This window comes from Notechis scutatus, chromosome 1, assembly GCF_049901735.1.
Source record: "Notechis scutatus isolate UNSWTSFEM ecotype Mainland chromosome 1, rNotScu1.2, whole genome shotgun sequence".
Taxonomy (NCBI): Eukaryota; Metazoa; Chordata; class Lepidosauria; order Squamata; family Elapidae; genus Notechis; species Notechis scutatus.
Window position 1 is genome coordinate 53,263,150 of NC_142009.1, and position 18,523 is coordinate 53,281,672.

Here is an 18,523-nt window from a genome sequence, read left to right on the forward strand (position 1 = left end):
TTCTTTACAGTTCTGTTCTTTATTATGAAATAAACAATATGTTCTTGGGCATCTTAGTAACATACTATACTACTTTATGCAAAAGATTTGTTGCACACAAATGAAATGTATTTGTTGAAATAGATTTGCTTTATGTAAATTAAAATTTTGTAGACTATGCAAAAAACAAATCAGTAATCAAAAGACAAGATGAAGCAGGGATGAGGTCTTCTTACCCTGTCAACCACCTCCAGCAATGAGCACCCCCGCTGGGGCCCCAAGCCCAATGGCGAAAATAGCATAGCCATAGCACTTATATACTGCTTTATAGTGCTTTACAGGCCTCTCTAAATGGTTTACAGAATCAGCATATTGCTCCCAACAATCTGGGTCCTCGTTTTACCCACCTCAGAAGGATGGAAGGCTGAGTCAACCTTGACCCTGGTGGGATTCGATCTGCCAAATTGCAGGCAGCTGACTTGTCAGCAGAAGTCGTTTGCAGTACTGCACTCTAACCACTGTGCCACCAAGGCTCTTACATTTTAACACTGTTCTAGAAAGTCAAAAGGGTGGGAGCAGTTCTCAACTCTGCTGGTTAAGTATTTCACAGGGTCAAAGCCACAGTGGAAAGGATCTTCTCCTGGACCTTACCCACCCAAATTTCTTTACAGACAGGGTCTGTAGCAGGCCTCTTCTACTGGCATGAGTGGGGCAAGCTAGTCTCATAGGGGTGAGACAGTTCCTCAGATACCCTGGACCTATGTCATATAAGGTTTAAGGTAATAACCAATACCTTGAATTGGACCCAGAAGCAAAATGGTAACCAAAGCAGTTGTGTTATATGTACCACCTTAGTGGCCCTCAGAACTGTGTGTGCCACTGCTTTCTGCACCAGCTGTAGCTTCTGTAGAAGCTGTAGCTTCTACAAGGTAGCCCCATGTAGAGTGCATTGTAATAATCCAATCAAGAGATGACATGGGCATGAATAATCCAATCAAGAGATGACATGGGCATGAATGACTTCCCAGGACCTCATGTTCCAGATAAGGGCTCAAATGGCACACAACATGAAATGGCATTAGGCTCTCTAACCACGACTGACACCTGCTCTTTGAGCTGCAAGTTGAGAATCGCCAGGTTGTATCTGGATTAGTACAAACCACCCATTTTTCTTTTCTTTTTGCTATCAGTTTCTGCATGTCACTTTCGAAAACACAGATTTTTCTCATGACAGTCTAATGTACTGTTAGGTATGGTGCCCATACATAAGAAAAAAAAATAGAAATTACTGGCTGTCAGATTCTTTTAAATATCTAAAACAAAGGTAAGCTAGAATGCTAATGCATTAGGATTAAATTCCTACTATAACTTCTTAAAATGGAAGAGGTAAAGAAAATAGTTTTACCCTTTCACAATTATTTTGAATTTTTTTTTGAAGCAGTGTCAAACATATATAGGATTAAGTTAAATAGTTATGAAATATGAGAGAGAGGGGGGAGGGACGGAGTGGGAGGGAGGGAAGGAGGGGGAGAGAGAAGAGAGGGGGTGAATTTATCATTATTCTACCTTGGAAACCTTTTCTGCTTTGAGTCTCCGTACTACCTCGCCTTGTTCAGCTACTTTACTACACAGAGCTTTTTCATCTATTTGGCTAGAAGATGTCAAACCATTCATAGTTAAAGAAGTAGAATCAGAAGTATAAGACAAGGAGGAAGGAGGAACAGGAGCTGCAGGTGGATGTCCAGGCTTATAATCTTGACCTGTCTTTTGTGTATATTCTGCCTTTAGAGCAAGAAGCACTTTTACTGCAGCATCTATATGATCCTGAAGCAGGGAGACAATATATGACATCAGTAAATGCAGAAATATTTTCATTTTATAAATTAGGTGCATATAAATGCTTCTTAAGTTAAAACTTTCAAGAACTAGTCTTTCTTTGTAATTTGCATACTATGGTTCACGTTGGTCTAAAATATTCTATTTAAACTTTAAATAGAAAAGCAATTAACAATCTTTGTTCATATCCATTCTCCAGACCAAGTGATTCTTTTAGATTTCTTTTTAGAATGAAAGGCTGGCAGATTTAGACATAATTCAACAGGGCTTTTTAAAAAAAATAAGATTCAATAAACAGAATTGATGCCAAGATTGCATCAGGACATATAGTTTTTATAAACTAAAATGAAGTAAGTGAGCTAAAGTGAAGTAAAGCATATTTTTTCTCCCTTAAAGTTCAAATTATTTTGTATTTTCTCAGTGTGGACAAAATAAATCATCTGTTTTGTATGCAATAACATGCAACTATATACCACTGCAGTAAAAGAAGCTATACGCTATCATTTAACAATATATTTTGTCAAAGATCTAAAAACCATATGTACTAGCCTATTTTACTTCCACTGCTATTATACTTTTGTTGAACTTTATCTATGAACTTCTTCATTTAGCTACTTTACAATCATGAGTTTTCCTACAAGCGTCTACAGGGAAAGAGGAATTGAACTAGGAAAGATACTCTTTGGTGGATCGCTAGTTTTTACTCCTGCACAGTTTTTTCTTTTCTTTTTTCTTTTTTTGCTTTCAGAGCTGGAAACACTGTGAGAGAAGTATCTATCTGAACTTAAAACCAGAAATAAGAGAACACGCTTAAAAGGGACTAAGACAGAAAAGGGGGAAACTGATATGGATCTTCAGATACACATAGCCAAATTTCAAACAAACAATGCAACTAAAGTTTTTAATTATTTTAAATTACACACACACACACACACACACACACACACACACACACATAGTTTTAATAACAAAAAATACAGCTGCTTTCTTACAATTCAGCAGCAAAAAATTGATACACTTCCAAAACCAAGTTAAATATTTGCTCTTCTGTTAAAAGAAGATAATAGCTGGATCTTGGGAGAGTCCAGAGAACATTTTCTTTCAGAAAAACATACGTATGAAGATTTCAACGGTTATAATGGAGCACATGGGTTTAAACAGAATCAGACAACAATAATTTAAGGCAACCTAATTAATATCTTTAACTAACCTTGGGAGCTTTTTCTGTTTTAAGTTTTCGGACCACTTCTCCTTGCTCAGCTACCTTATCATAAAGAGTTTTGCTGTCTATATTGGTAACGGCGACAACCTCACTTTTGGGAGAGTGGATAGGAACTGTCGCAACTGGAGGATTTCCCAGCTTGTAGTCTTGACCAATCTTCTCCTTGTATTCTGCTTTCAGAGCCAAGAGTTGTTTCACAGCAGCATCGATGTCCTCCTTTGCTGCTTTCTTCTGTTTCAAATCGCGGACTACATCACCCTGAGCAGACACTCTCCTGTAAAGAGCTAAGGGATCCTGGGCTGAAGCAGAAACTGAAGTAGGAGAAACATCAGCCCCAAGTGAAGCAGAATGACCTTTCATTGTAGTACCAATCTTTGAAGAAGAAAAAAAAACCCAAATTATGCATTTACAAAAGTAAGGAAAATAGTTAACTATAATATGAACTGATTGAGGGGGGTGAAATCAGTATTGCCTGGTAGCCAAATCCCATTCATAAATATGAATAGAATGTGGAAAATGTCGCCTCTATTCCTACCCTAACAAGGCAAAACTTCAAAGAGGGAGCAAAAATAAAAAAATAATTTCAGCAGCATTTATGAGTAGAAGAATGAGCAACTTTCTTGGAATAAATACTGTATGCAGTCTTGCATGGCAAGCCAAGGACTAAATTGAAACAAAGAGTAGAAGTAGAAAAATATTGACGCATTTATCTCTTTGTTCATTTAATCTATTTATATGGGTGCCCATCTCACAAACACAACTAATAAAGATGGATATAAGCAGGAAGAAAAGGCAAAAACATCTGCAAGAATTACATTTTCATTGATTTAACTAACATCAAATTAAGTATTTGATAGACAAATGAGATTGAGTATAATCCTGTCCCAACATAATACAATACTAAACTTCTCACTGATTTTAGCAAAAATGGACTCAGTGAGTTATTTGATTTCTTATGGCCATTCACCAGCATGAAGGAAAAAGTCCCACTAGATAAAAAGTGTCCAGAATACAAACAATACCAGCTTAAAATAAATTATTCAGCAATGTCAAAAGTTACAGAAAGTAAAAGAACTAAGAATATAACTGCAATATATTATTGTAATCACTTTTTGATGATTAATAGAAAGCTGGCCATTTTCATAAAAATTGCTGGAATTTGGTCACACAATAAATACATAAAACATATTCAACAGAACAGAAACAATTAGAAAAGAATTAATAGAGCAGAACAGCTTCAACAGCGGTTTATAAAATGTTTGAATTTAAAGCATCCCAAATGTGGAGCAATTGTTTAATTGTACCATGTTAATGATTCATTATCAATTTGTGATTGATTTTAATCCTGATATCTTTTTCAAATGTTCTGCTCCCAGATCATATATTCTGCTTCCTATAAATGCATCTGTCCCTGTTGAATATCAAAGTTTATAATCACATGTTATATATCAAGTGGTTCTGCTTACCTCTTTCTTTGATGTTTCTGACTTGGTCTTCTCCTTTGAGCCAGATGTTGGCATTTCTTTTGTATGCCCATCAGGTATATAAATCAAAATGCAGGGAGCTTCTTTACAGCTATATGGACTAGAAACAAAGATTTTTTTTAATTAATTAAATAGCAATAATACTAATTGAATAAATAGACAAATGAATCAATATGAAAAATTACACTTAAACTTTAAATGTTTATAGAAATAAAAGTGCTTGTGAAATTTTGTTCTTAAGGAAGGTGCAGAACAAGAAAGACAGCAGAAAACTGACATGTAGGGTAGATCTTGAGTTAAGCTTCAACAATGAATATCAAAATACATTCTTATTATACTTTACCCATCCCCACAGCAGTAAATCCAGGATAAAAAGGTCTTTATTTGGTGAAAAACAGAGGGACAGACAGAAGAAGTAGAGGGAAGGCATTTTCTTAGATTTCCATATAGTGTACTTCAAAGTTATTTTTTACAGAAATAGAAAACCTCGCGAAGAGTCAATACTGCAGTTCAAAATATAGTTTTTAAAATAACAATCACTGCTTACTTATTTGGAAAAGTTTAAATTTGTAATTTGCATATTCCATAAATGGGAGAAAATGTCACTGAAAGTAGGTTACTTGGCTTTCAAATGTTGTTGTTGAACTGTATTATCCCACTTTCCTTTGTTATATAGAATGTAATGCTCTTCTATATATTCAGGTAAATATAATGCAGAAATATAGACTTTTATAGACAGCAGCAGATATATTAATTCTACTTCAACAACTTAGTCCTGAAAAAAATGGCTATTCCTAATTTCCAAATCTGATACAGTTAAAATTAAGCTGGTTTCTAAATACTCACCTAATAGGCTCATATGGTTGATCACAAATATAAAAGCCTCTTCTCTGAAGCTGTATGATGTCTCCTTTTTTCAAATCTTTTAGGCAAGGATCACCTAACATCAGTTCTTCTTGCTGTAAAAAAGTTAAAAGTAAGTTATATAACTTCCTAATGACAAAATTTTATATATATTATGAATTACTGTACTTGTGCTGAATTACTATAGTTAACACGAAAGTTAACATTTCAGCTGGATATTGAAAATCCCTAAATTCTCCATGAAGCGACTCATGAAGATCCAAATGAAAGACTAAGAAAAAGCAATCATACAATCAAATACATAATTATGGTTAGCCTGATCTTTCCTAATATGTGAATCTTGCCAATAATTGTGTGTCCAATCACACTTGACCAATAAAGAATTCAATTCTATTCTATTAGGGATGGCAGAAGCTACAAGGCGTAGAAGACACCATTTTAGAGAAGATGGGCTAAAATGTTGGATTTTAATCAGGAATGTAAAGGATAAAATCTCAACAGAGCCACAGAATTTATTGGGTCAATTCGAATCTCCGTCAGATTTTAAGGATGAGTGAGATTTAAAGAGGGAAGGGGATTCATGTATTCCACACAGTTTCTTGAAACACACGTAGGACAGACTATCATTTTATGGCACAAATGCAACAGTTGATAATAATATGAAAGTTACTTTGCTATTTCTGTTGATGTACTGTTTGAAGTCTTCTTCCTTGCCTAAGACAGGCTTGGTGATCAAATGTTCATAGTTCACACAAATTGTTGGAGTAAGAGAAGCAGAAGAGGTTTCTGCTAGCCAGGTGATTTTAGTAGTTTTTTTGTAATCCTTATTCTCCAAATTTAATTTAGCATCCATAGATGTGATTTTCCCAGTGGGGTTCCTACAAAGAAACAGAATATTTTGATTATCCAAGTGTTTTAATATTAAATGATGAAATTAATCAATGTAAATTATCTTAAGTTTCCAAAAATCAGTGAATCTTAAGAAATGTCAGTCAAATTTAATAGCCCAAATCTATTATTTAAATTGAAGAGGATTCCTGTATGAAGAGAAAAAGCTCATGGTCATGCAAGTCACTACATCCCGTTATTTCAACCCTCTTCTCTCCCTCAATATAGTTCTCTGCATCACCTACCCGTATGGTTTCCACGAATTTCATGTGCAGTGAAAAGGGTAAAAGTTTTTGAAATGGATTATATACTGTAATGATTCAACCCGCTACACATTTGAAATATTTAAGGGGAAATTCCAGTATCAAAACATAAAATCCAATGTAAAACGTACTTGTGTATTTTGGTGATGATTATGTTGCCCCAGTTAATAAATGTCACCATTTCTCCTTTTGTCAATGTCTCTGCATCTGCTCCGTCAATCAGTACTTTCGGACTATACCATATAGGCTTCAAGCCAACTTCAGCATTCTGTATATTAACAGAAAAGGATAAAGAGCCGATTTGTGTTGGAAAATTTACATTGCATTATGTTGCATGTCTGTTGTTGTGGTAAATTGTTTTTCTTGAACCAAGAGGGAACATCTCTTTGGATGATCTAAACCTAGGCATGTTATGGTCCACAGGCCACATCTGGCCCACAGGTGGTCCCCAATCCAACCTGTGATATCAGTGGCATCAGGGCGCAGGGCATTGGAAACAGGGTGGTGGCATCAATGCTGAAGGACAATGTTGAAGGCAGCAGCATCGGGGGCAGAGTGCCATTAGGAGGATGAAGTGGCAGCCCTTCAAAACAGTCCCAATTTCTCATGTAGCCCTTTGGGAAAATTAATTGGCCCACTCCAGATCTAATGGATATCTTGAGGTACACTAGAGAGCTATAGCCCAAAAAATCAGGGGAACTGGACAAAGATGTGGATGGATTCAAAACCAAAACCAACATTATGTGTAGTTTAATTTAATCAAATGTTTAATTTCAGTGTTTTTGAATGTAAATGTTTAATTTAAATTATGTCTAAATAATTTACATAATTAATATGTTTAAATATACAGTAATTTTAAAACTTTATAGGGCTTTTTCCCCTTTTTATGGACTTTTCTCCAGAGTTGAAAACTCCATTCCAAACTCCATCTAATTCTTTTGTAATCTCAGGTGATAGCAGTGCTCAAATCTCATAGCTAAACAAGGTTATGCCTGGTTAGTACTTAAATGGGAAGATATCCTAGAGATTCCAGGGCTGTAGATTAGGAAAAAAGTTAAAAAAGCAATCAGGAAGAAGGCAGCGGCCAACCATTTCTTTTTTTAAAAAAACTGCTAAGAAAACTGCATGGATGCAGCAACCAGGATTTGAACTCAGCTTGAAGATATTTACATTTTAACTCTTTTTTTTAACTCATCTGCTGGCCTTCCTAATGCTAACAGCCTCATATCCAAACTTGGTAATCTGGTTTTGCTTTCTTTTTATTGTGTAGAAAGCCCTGTCAGTTCCAATGATTCAGTATTTTTATTACAACATTCCTCAAGCAAACCTTTGGATGTTTGGCCACTTCTTTCATCTCTTCTTGAGCTTCAGGAATATTTACGGTGACTATTTTATCCTTTAGCAATGCAGAGAACCGAGGTGCCACTGGGTCTATAACCTATATCCCAAGGATAACAATTAAAATATATAATTATTCAATTATTCACTTATATTTCAAGCAAAAATCTTTAAAACAAAGAGTAATATGAATGGAAAAGTCCACATATTCACACAAGCCATCTAGGAATATTAACTGGTATTCTTTATGTTACTGCACTGTTGACTGCAATTAAAGTTTCTTGAACTTAAATTATAAAACAAGCCAAAACAAAATATGCGTATGTAATTTTCCTGTCCTTTGAGAAAAAATGTTTTAAAATCACTTTTTGGGAGAGTTTGTAAGCATATGCATTCCTAACTGGAAGAAATTATAATTAGACTAACCATACTTAGAGAAAAGTGTAATTAGGCTAAATATGTGTGCTAACTGTAAACTTTTTCTTTGGATCCGAGTCATTTTATCACTCATCAGTTTTAAAAGCAGGCATATCTATATGTATGCATTACATTATCATTAATATATATCCTTTTCTGAGACTGAAAAATAGGCAGAATCAGAGTGTCTGTGGGATGCTCTTCAAACACACACAAAAAAATTGTATTACAATGCCAAATGGCATACTGCAATTTAAAATAGTTTTATTTGATACTTTTTCTTTTATATATAAAAGTCCACAATTTTCTCCTTATCAAACCACTGGCTTTAAAGCCATATATTTTCAATAAATGTATTTCAAAAAGCATGCATTCTAGCATGATTATTTCAATACAACAGCTTTAGAGCACTATAATAAGGCAACATTATGATAAAACCTTTCATTTAAAAATGGCCTCTATTTCTGCTTCATTGAGAAACTATTTTTCTAGTTTACTCAATATTCAAGTTTACCATCTTCCACCAATATTGTTTCTGTTGTTCACACACTACCAAACCGCTTATTTTAAGCTTTACCATCTTTTTTTCAATGACTTACTATTTTATTCAACTGGAGGTTTTAATGAAGCATGACAAAAGTTTGGTCTTCCAGCAGTTCTCAGAATGTCAATTGCAATCCCCAGAATTACAATCGTTTAAACAATTATTAAAAACTACTACTTATAAGGACATATATTCTTTGAGGGAAAAACGTATATAAAACAAAGAGCACTCATCAGGACTATATTCTATGTTCTTAGAAATACATTCTTAGAAATGTCTATGTAGATTCTCAATCATCCAGATCATGGTTATCCCAAAGGTGCTTTTTTCAAGAGGCAACTGGATTTCTTGTTTTTCTGTGAAGACATTTTGCTTCTCACCCAAGAAGCTTCTTCAGCTCTGAATGGATGATGGAGAATGGAAGGATTTATACTCTTTGCAGACAGTCATTTGCATTCTGTTAGAGAGCTGTTGAGGCCACTTAGAGGTTTATCTCCACAAACTCATGGCACAACATAACAAAACAAACCCATCAGGACAAGATTCAGCAATCCATTTGCATTTAAAAGACAAAGGGCATTCTTTTGAAGACAGCAATGTCCACATTTTGAACAGAGAGAGCCGCTGGTTTGAAAGAGGGGTCAAAGAGACCATCTATGTCAAAATTGAACAGCCCTCTCTGAACAGAGTGGGAGGGATACAACACCATCTATCTCCTGTCTACAACACAGTTCAGCAGTTCCAAGAAGGCTCCACACCCATTTGCATTACTCAGGTAACCCTGAGGATACAGATAAACCTCCAATGACCTCAATGACTCACTAAAAGAATGCAAATGACCAGCTGTCTGCAAGCAATATAAATCCTTCCATTCCCCATCATCCAGTCCAGACTGAAGCTTCTGGAATGTCTTCAAAGAAAAATACAAAAAAATCCAGTTGTCTCTTTGAAAAAGCATCTTTGTGACATTCTTAGAAATGTATAAGAGAAGCATCACTTGTGCCTTTGCTGCCTATCATAAATACAAGCAAATTGTTAACATAATAATCCTTACATTACAGGTTTTAGTGTCAGCTCTCTGGCTCTGATGAGATTTACACACTAGCAACCCTTATGTGATTAAAAAGTATGTAATGATATAAATAACTTATTTTATCCACAATTTTTGGAAAAACTCAAAATCTTTAATTAGTCCATGTCTGATCAGCAGATTTTTACTGCATTACAAAAGAGGGATTCTGCTCTGCTCTAATCATTAAATTTTGCCAATGCTTCTATTGATAATTTTCCTTTCTTGAAAGCCAATAGTATCTTATAGGAACTTTAATACTTTAGCTTCACTCTTGGTCAATGAGAAGTCACTATATAGGTCAATGTACAGCTCTAACAAGTGTGCAGTTGAACAGCTTCAGCTAAAAATTATGTTTGTACAACTAATGCAGCAACAAAAAGAACCAATTGATAATTCCTCAGATAAATGAAGAGATAGGAGACTGCAAGACACATGCCAGGCAAGCAAATACTGAAATCTGAGGAAAAATGAAACCTATTTGAAAGCAAAGATCCAGATGCAAGTTAAAAATTAGGAGCAGCCATAGAATTGTAGAGAGACACCAACAGTTCGCCTTATTATAGTGTCCAAGCAGTTGCTGCCAAAAAGTAACTAATCATGTGAAGATGCAGTATTCCTTCTTTAATCTTTCAACTGAAGAACAATGAAAGAACTTTACTGATAATCTTACAAAGGAAATATTATAGCCTTCTGTGTACTGCAGAAAGGCAATTTGGAAAGATTTTAAACTTTCTTGTCTATTGAAAAATCATGTTTTTCTCTTTAGCATAGGAATAATGCATTTTTATGGAAATATATATAGCTCTTGTTATGTAAGCAAATATGATTATATATGAGAAACCGCATATGCTTATGCTATGTATGCTTACTGTATATGCTAAGGCAGAAAAAGCATTAAGTAATACCTTCTTACAGATAGCTCGCAGCTTGATGGCAGAAAAATGAAATGCAGAATTTCACATCAGATTTACAAAATTAGCAAAATACCATTACTTTCCCATACAGTCAAAAAACAATTCAATAATTTTGGCAAAAGTACTGTAAGTAAGATTAATGTAAGCCTTGTTAGCGAGAAGGACATTCCATTTTCCTGAAAAAGAGGCTGATGAAGCAACAAACTGCATTCACTAGTCTTGAAAGTGCACTCAGAGAATTCTGGATTCACTATCCACATAAGAGCAGGTTTCCACCTGAAAGATCATCAAATTAAAATAAAGACAAATGTACCTTTCTGTTAAATGACCAAATTTTATCCCATTCCATGTTTACAACTGATCTTGAGGATCCCTGTAAAATATAAAAGAAAAAATACATCAACTGAATAAGTAATAATTACAGACATTTGATACACAGTGATAAATGGTATAAAGGCAATCCTGTTTCCATTGCTAATTGGCCAAGTATCTTATATATATTTAATTTAATTACATATATTTAATCAGTCAATGCAAGCAAAGTCGGAACTCCTATATTCATCAAGTAGCAAGAAGGAAGAAACTTGTAAATGAAAGTATTTAACTTAAGTAATATTAATTGTAACCATTTTCCTCTGTGTCTTTATATGTGTTGGGGTGTGTGTGTGTGTGTGTGTGTGTGTGTAAACTATACTTTTGTAACACAACAGCAATAAAAAGTACAGAGAAGAGCAACCAGGATGATTAGGCGACTGGAGACTAAAACATATGAAGAACGGTTGCAGGAACTGGGCTTGGTTAGTCTAGTAAAGAAAAGAACCAGGGGAGACATGATAGCAGTCTTCCAGTATCTGAGGGGCTGCCACAGAGAGGAAGGGGTCAAGCTATTTTCTAATGCACCCGAAAGCCAGACAAGGAATAATGGATGGAAACTGAACAAGGAGAGATTTAACCTGGAAATAAGGAGAAACTTTCTGACAGTGAGAACAATCAACCAATGTAACACCTTGCCCTTAGAAGTTGTGGGAGCGCCATCATTTGAGACTTTTAAGAAGAGATTGGACTGCCATTTATTAGAAATGGTGTAGGGTCTCCCGCTTGGGCAGGGGGTTGGACTAGATGATGTACAAGGTCCCTTCCAACTCTGATTATCTGCTATCTGTTATCCTTTAAGAGTATAACGATATTAATGGGTTATTTTGAAAAGATAAATCAATTAAAGTAAATGTTTTAATAATTAATATTTTTAAATATTTTAATATTTTTCTAAGATTTATACTATAGCTTCTTTAACAAAATGTGCTTTATTAAACTTTCAATATACTTCCTTCAGAAAATATTCTTACAATACACATATATACTAAAAACTAATTTTCAAACTATGTAATTTCAAATTTACATTTGCCATATTTAGTTGTACAAGGTGTGATATAAATGAATCATAACAAATAAAATTATTTTTATAATTCTTAATGCTACTATAAATGTTGATAAGCTGGGATTTTTTTTCTAAGGTCATCACCTTTTCCCATCTGTAAGTCTAGTAATGAAGCTAGCATACTTCTCAAAAGAAATGCAGAATTCCCCTCCTTACAGCCTCACCCATTTTCCTCAAATATTGTCCCAAGGGAGGCAGGTGATCTCTCAAAATAAATTTGGGTAAGGTGCATAGGTTGCAAGAAATTCTGCAAGTCAAAGATGACCAATGGATTCCACGGTAATTTTACAAAGATACTGTAGCAATCTCTTTCTACATAATTTGAAAATAAAGACTCTTACCTGTGCAGCTATAAACTGTTTCAATCCTTCCACTGTCATACCTCTTCTAAGGACACCACGAACAGTTGGAAATCTTGGATCATCCCTTAAAGAAAAGGATCAATACTTAAATATTGAAGAAATGGGATGACTTTAAAAAATACTTTTATGAATTCAAAACACCAGCACATTCTCCGATCCATTTTACACAACCTTGTCTTAGATTGATGAGTTCCAATTTCTAATATTGGCTAATTCTTAGCATTTGTTTAAGTTGTGGCCTTTTCCCTAGAAATAATAAAGCTACAGTATCAATGTAGGAATGAAATAATCTAGTACACATTTTAGAAACATCCATTCAGGCATCACTAAGCTAAGCAACCTTACTTACCAGCCATCTACCAGCCCTTCATTGACAAACCAAGTGAGCTTTCTTTTAGAAAGCAAAGTATTGTTGAGGTTTAAACGGCTGTACTCCCAGATGTAGGGCTTTCTTATTCCCAAGGCTTCAATGATCCAGTAGAATTGCTCATCTCTATCATGGTATTCTGTTGTTCTTAATGCATGAGTAACACCTTCTACACTGTCCACTATGGGGCAGGCAAAGTCATATGTGGGGTAAATACTGAAAATTAAGCAGAAACAGAATTAACCTTCATGCACGCTTGACAGATGTTACATCTTACCATTAATAAATTTCAAAAGCAATCACTGAAGCAACAGTATTTATCAGTCTGCTGGTGCACATTAAAAAAACAAGAAGAATGTTTAAAGCAATTGAAAACTTTATACTTTATTAGAATAGACTGACAGTAAGCATTCGTTATTCCTAAAGAATCTATTGATGCTGGAGAATCTATTATGAAATCTGGTAATATGTTATTTCCCAGAACTAGGTATATTCCAGAAAGGAAGGAAATAGATAAGTTTTTGATTCATATAAAACATACTTAAATATTAGTTAATACAGCAAATTTAGTTTGATGCAAATATTCCAGGAAGTAAATAAATATCAACAAATAACATTTTTTCCAATTAATAAGAGTTATAAGGAGAGCAGTTTTAGGGAAGAATATGGAAGGAAAAGGTGCTTACTCTTTCTCAAGGTCACTATAAAGGCTATCAAATCAAGATTTATCCTCCTGAATTACAAATATTAATGAGTAGAAGGCTTTACAATATTAGTTCTTGCTTTTTTTAGTTCAGTTTTTCTCACCTCTCTTTTTAAGAGAGATAATTCATCCTAATAAACGTTCTCAACTAAATAAGACTGAAAAACTATTTTTCTTACATTGCTCAACTGTGTACTTGTGAATATCTCAATAAAAAAGTCCTAAAATAAGTATCTGTAGAATTTCTTGGCTCCTATCTTCTAGTCCAGTGGATAAAGAGATTCAGTCCTGTCACTAACCTCTTTCTCATGGAAATAAAAATTTTAGAATAACAATAAACAATTTAAGAACTTAAAATTGCTAGTTGTTTTAAGAATGGATGTCTTTCCATACTTACTCCCTACAAAAATAAAGAAGACCTGAAATATTAAAATTGTTCCCAAGAGACCAGAAGCTGCGTTGTATTAATTTAAAAAAAGAAAAATAGTGTAGAAAGTCTAAGAAAATAAAAGGAAATTAGTCTTAAATACATACTTGTATTTATTTCCAGTACGTGGGTGTGGCTGATTTTTACAACGATAAAGAGTTGGGTCTCTCATGCATCCATTATTACTACTCATATCAATTTTTGCTCGTAGACAGCAGGTCTGCCCATATTCTGTTCCTTTTTTCATTTCCTCCCACATTTGAAAATTCTTCTCAACAGCTATCAGATTACAAATATTTAATTAGGATTAAAATTTGCTCTGATAATACAATATTTACATATGAAAAATAATTTACATTTACCTACAAAGTAATGTGCATTTACATACAAAGCATGTGTCTTTGAACCTCAACAATATTTTCAGTTGGTTAACATTATGCAATTATAAATTAAACATTATTCATAATCTCCATTGGCTTGATTCATGCATCACAGTCAGTCAAAATCAAGCAAATAATGTATTGGCTTACAGAAGAAACCTAAGTGCAACCAACATCTCAATGGGTTTATTTTTAATCATTATCTCAAACACAGAGGACTTATGTAACTTATGCTAATAACATAATTACCAAAGATTAGATATGTTTCATTAATTCAATTTAAAAAAGATACAACTTTGATAAAACGTCTTACAATTATTCCTGTGTTTAGATTCTATTCTCTGTTCTCTCTCTGTTTTCATCTGTTCTGCTGGTGTGTCATCTACATAAGCCTTTCCTTCATGAATGAGTTTCTCAGCATATTTCATTATTTTTTCAAAATGATCAGAGGTATATGTAAATTGGTCAGGCTTAATGTGAAGCATTGCAACATCTTCCAAGATCACCTGCATATATGATTTTTAAAACATTAGATTGGTATTTAAGATTGGTATTTAAAAACTGTTTACTATTATTATCATTGTATTAGAGATGGCAACTTCTCCTACATTGCTACATTTTATAATTTCAAAGAGCTGTAAATGTGTAATTAAAGAAATAGAATTTTAGAAAATTCACTGACAAAGCCAATGCTGCCCGCTAAAGGATTATCAGAAGTTTCACAAGTTCCCTATGTCAATTCAACATTTCAGTAAATTAATATAAACTATTTGTGGGTTGGATTCTTTGCCCCTAGAATCTCAGCAGCACCCAAAACTGCTGTAAAACACTTGAGGAATCACTGCTGCAAAATCTGGGAATAAGCAAGGAACTATATGAGCAGAAATCTGCACAATACTGCATGTGTGTGTTATTTGAGCTAACAGGAACCAGTAAAAAACAAAGCACTCTGCATATTATATAGTAGATACTGTTAACATAACCAGGCACTATTAACACACAAACAATGCAGGGGTAGACTCAGCAAAGAGCAAAACTGCTATGAATGGGAGCATTTCAATATTTTTTAAAGATTAAAATTAGGCTTATAGTGATGTTATTGCATTGTAATTTACATGTTCTATATAACATACTCTTCCATAGACCTCATTATTGGTTATTCTAATATAAGCAATTTGCAGTTAATTACATGTCATCACAAAGATTGGCTAGAAATTAAATCTTTCAGTTTTCTAACCCACATTAAAGCAAAATAAAAGACAACAACAATAAATAACAATAAACAGTTTTGGAAGGTATTAAATTATTAGCCCATTTTACATGGACCTGTTTTAAGGTACATAACTTCTCAACTTTCTCAAAATGAAACCTAACCAAGATTCCATGCATGCCAACTACTTTAAAAAAATCTCAAGAAATACAGTGATATTTCCTTCTTTTATGCCTCTACAGCCTTGAAAAGCATTATCCAAAACTTGCTCATTTAATTAAGTTCTAACATTGTTTCAAATATTACTATAGCAGCATGGGAAGATGCCATGGAAAGATGTTCCTTAGTCCAATAATAATGAATGGGAAGGCAACTATTACATAAATTTCAAAATAATAAAATTAGTGACATATTTTTTTTAAAAAAATAAGCTGACATTCATTGGGAAAATACATTTTCATTACATTAAGATAGATTAGAAATCAATACTGCTCAAATTTACTTTAGTAACTGTACTGCCATTTACTTTTTTAAATGATTTTTTTAGCAAGCCTATAAAGGAATTACATTTAAAATTATTTATACCCTTTGAATATACGCAAGATCTGTGCTAACTTGTTTATTTCAATTCTAAAATAAACCATACATGAATGTCTGAAATACCTTTTCAAAATCTTCTTTTTCTTTCTCTGGATTTGTATCATCAAATCTCATGATCAATTTACCCTTGAAGGTGATCTGGTAGTGCTGATTCAACAGAGCAGCTTTTGCATGACCAATATGCAAGTAGCTAGAAATAAAATCATAGAAAAAAAACAACATAATTTAATGGTTTCAATATGAAAGGGAAAAGTATATATAAAACAGAAAAGAAAGAAAAAAAATGAAGCAGCATATAATAAAGTCCTACTACAATAGACTCCATACAGTCAATATTTTTTTTTAGATTTTAAAAGTTGACAATGTGTGATGACCTGGGGCATGACGCAAAAATAACAGAGTCACAAAAGTAGAATAAATTCCCTTTAATGCCTCTAACTTGGGCCCCATTGTCCAATTATCCTCGACTTGATCTCAAACTCTTTCAAAAACAGTCTATGAAGAGAGTAAATGCAGTCTGAACCAAAAGTAAAAATAATTAGAAATAAAAAAAAAACCAACACAAACCACACTGGAGTCATTAACACAGCAGGCCAGGATGATAAATTGCAGACTTCCACAAGATAACCAGCAACCACAGTTGGGAAAAACCCAGATAAGCCTTGACCAAGATAAAGCACGTTTTGCTTCCAGCAAAGAGCTACCGGTATTTAAAATGCCCCTCTTATATCCTCTTCTCCCAGCTGCAACTAATGAAAGGGATCAGGGCCTTTTCCTCTCCCGTAAAACACGTTGCTCCCTTCTCCATTCCTCCCTGCGTGCCCTAGGATGAAGAGGAGATGGCCCTGGGTCTTCCTCTGAATGCCCAGCTGGACTGTGCTCTTCCTCCGTTTCTTCCACAGCCACCGGAGTCACACTCCCTCTCCCTGTCAGCTCCTCAATCTCCCCCTCAGAATCAGACTCCAACAAGGGCATGACAGAATGTTTAAATTTCAGCCACAACTTCATAGTCTCATGAGCCAATGGCCAATGGCTTTCTTACATTAATTACCCTATTCCTTACTATCAGTCAACATTTACAGTACATGATGGCTGAAATTTTCTGAAACAACTTTGAGTTCATTCAGGATAAGGACTAAGGACACATAAAGTTCTGAAGTTACTAATAAAATAAGAAAATCTCTATATCAATGTTCTAATTAATTCCCAAAACTGTTTGTAGGTTGGATTCTCTGTCCTTAGAATTTCAGCATCACCCAAAACTGCTGTAAAATTACTATCAATATAGACTAAATTTTCTGGTTTTCAACATTCATTTATAATTTACAATTGTTCACTCCATTTTCCATGTCAAACACAATTACTTTTGGTCTTTGATAAACATTCAAATTGTTGCATCATGCAATATATAACGCTCATAATAATTCAGGCCGATTACACCACCTGCATATAAAACTACATGCACATACCTACCTACTTACCTACCTACACACACACACACACACACACACACATATATTTGAATGTAAATAAACAAGCATCACACAATTTTGCTTATTCCTTGCTTAATAGTGATCCAATCACTAATAATTAAATTTAATTTATGCTTGCAGAGTGGAAGGTTGGCAGAGGTGGTAGACTATAAGGTAGTCATAATGGCAGAGGAGGTAGGGGGGGGAGACAGGCAGGTGGGGGAGCTGAATAGGTGGTGAACTTTACTGAAGTTTTGGATTGGAAGAGATTAAGGCAGAATAGCTTGAATATGTCCTCACCTAGTGACCAGTGAATTTGCTTAACAACAGCAACAGGGAGTACCAAGATTGCCATCACTAAGCGATGCTGTCACATGATATAATGATTTATGAAGCTATTGCTTAACAGCAGATATTCCAGTCCCAATTACCATCATAACTCAAGGGCTACCTATATGCTTCTGTTACTTTCAATAAATATGTGAGCTCTCCCTTTACCATCTCCTCCAAACCCCAAACTATGAGTATTATACATCTAACATGTAAACATGAATCTAACATGTAAACTACATGTTCTTTTCTAATTCACATATTGTCATAATTTACACTGGAATTTTAAAATGTAGTTTATAGAGAACATTTTGATTGTACAGCAACTATTTTAAAAATTGTAATAGAAAAGGAAAGCAAAACTTCATTTAATTGCATATTCTTCCATTTTGTCAAAGGCGTGTAAAATTGAG

The 18,523-nt window shown here is 34.2% G+C and overlaps 1 protein-coding gene across 3 annotated transcripts in view; it reads right to left on the reverse strand.

The window, feature by feature from the left end:
* Window positions 1–18,523, reverse strand: part of EPRS1 (glutamyl-prolyl-tRNA synthetase 1) — a 48,492-nt gene that overhangs the window by 18,429 nt on the left and 11,540 nt on the right. The window contains exons 7-20 of one of the 3 annotated variants that reach the window (XM_087964049.1): window positions 16,372–16,498; window positions 14,812–15,004; window positions 14,226–14,397; window positions 12,971–13,204; window positions 12,601–12,685; window positions 11,135–11,194; window positions 10,813–10,833; window positions 7,864–7,974; window positions 6,668–6,804; window positions 6,056–6,263; window positions 5,368–5,480; window positions 4,504–4,621; window positions 3,026–3,409; window positions 1,546–1,803 (exon numbers count right to left, since the gene is read on the reverse strand). In XM_087964049.1, the coding sequence (XP_087820175.1) occupies window positions 1,546–1,803; window positions 3,026–3,409; window positions 4,504–4,621; window positions 5,368–5,480; window positions 6,056–6,263; window positions 6,668–6,804; window positions 7,864–7,974; window positions 10,813–10,833; window positions 11,135–11,194; window positions 12,601–12,685; window positions 12,971–13,204; window positions 14,226–14,397; window positions 14,812–15,004; window positions 16,372–16,498 (2,221 nt within the window). The remainder of the gene's footprint in view (window positions 1–1,545; window positions 1,804–3,025; window positions 3,410–4,503; window positions 4,622–5,367; window positions 5,481–6,055; window positions 6,264–6,667; window positions 6,805–7,863; window positions 7,975–10,812; window positions 10,834–11,134; window positions 11,195–12,600; window positions 12,686–12,970; window positions 13,205–14,225; window positions 14,398–14,811; window positions 15,005–16,371; window positions 16,499–18,523) is intronic. The other 2 variants (XM_026682537.2, XM_026682545.2) reach the window with 2 other exon arrangements.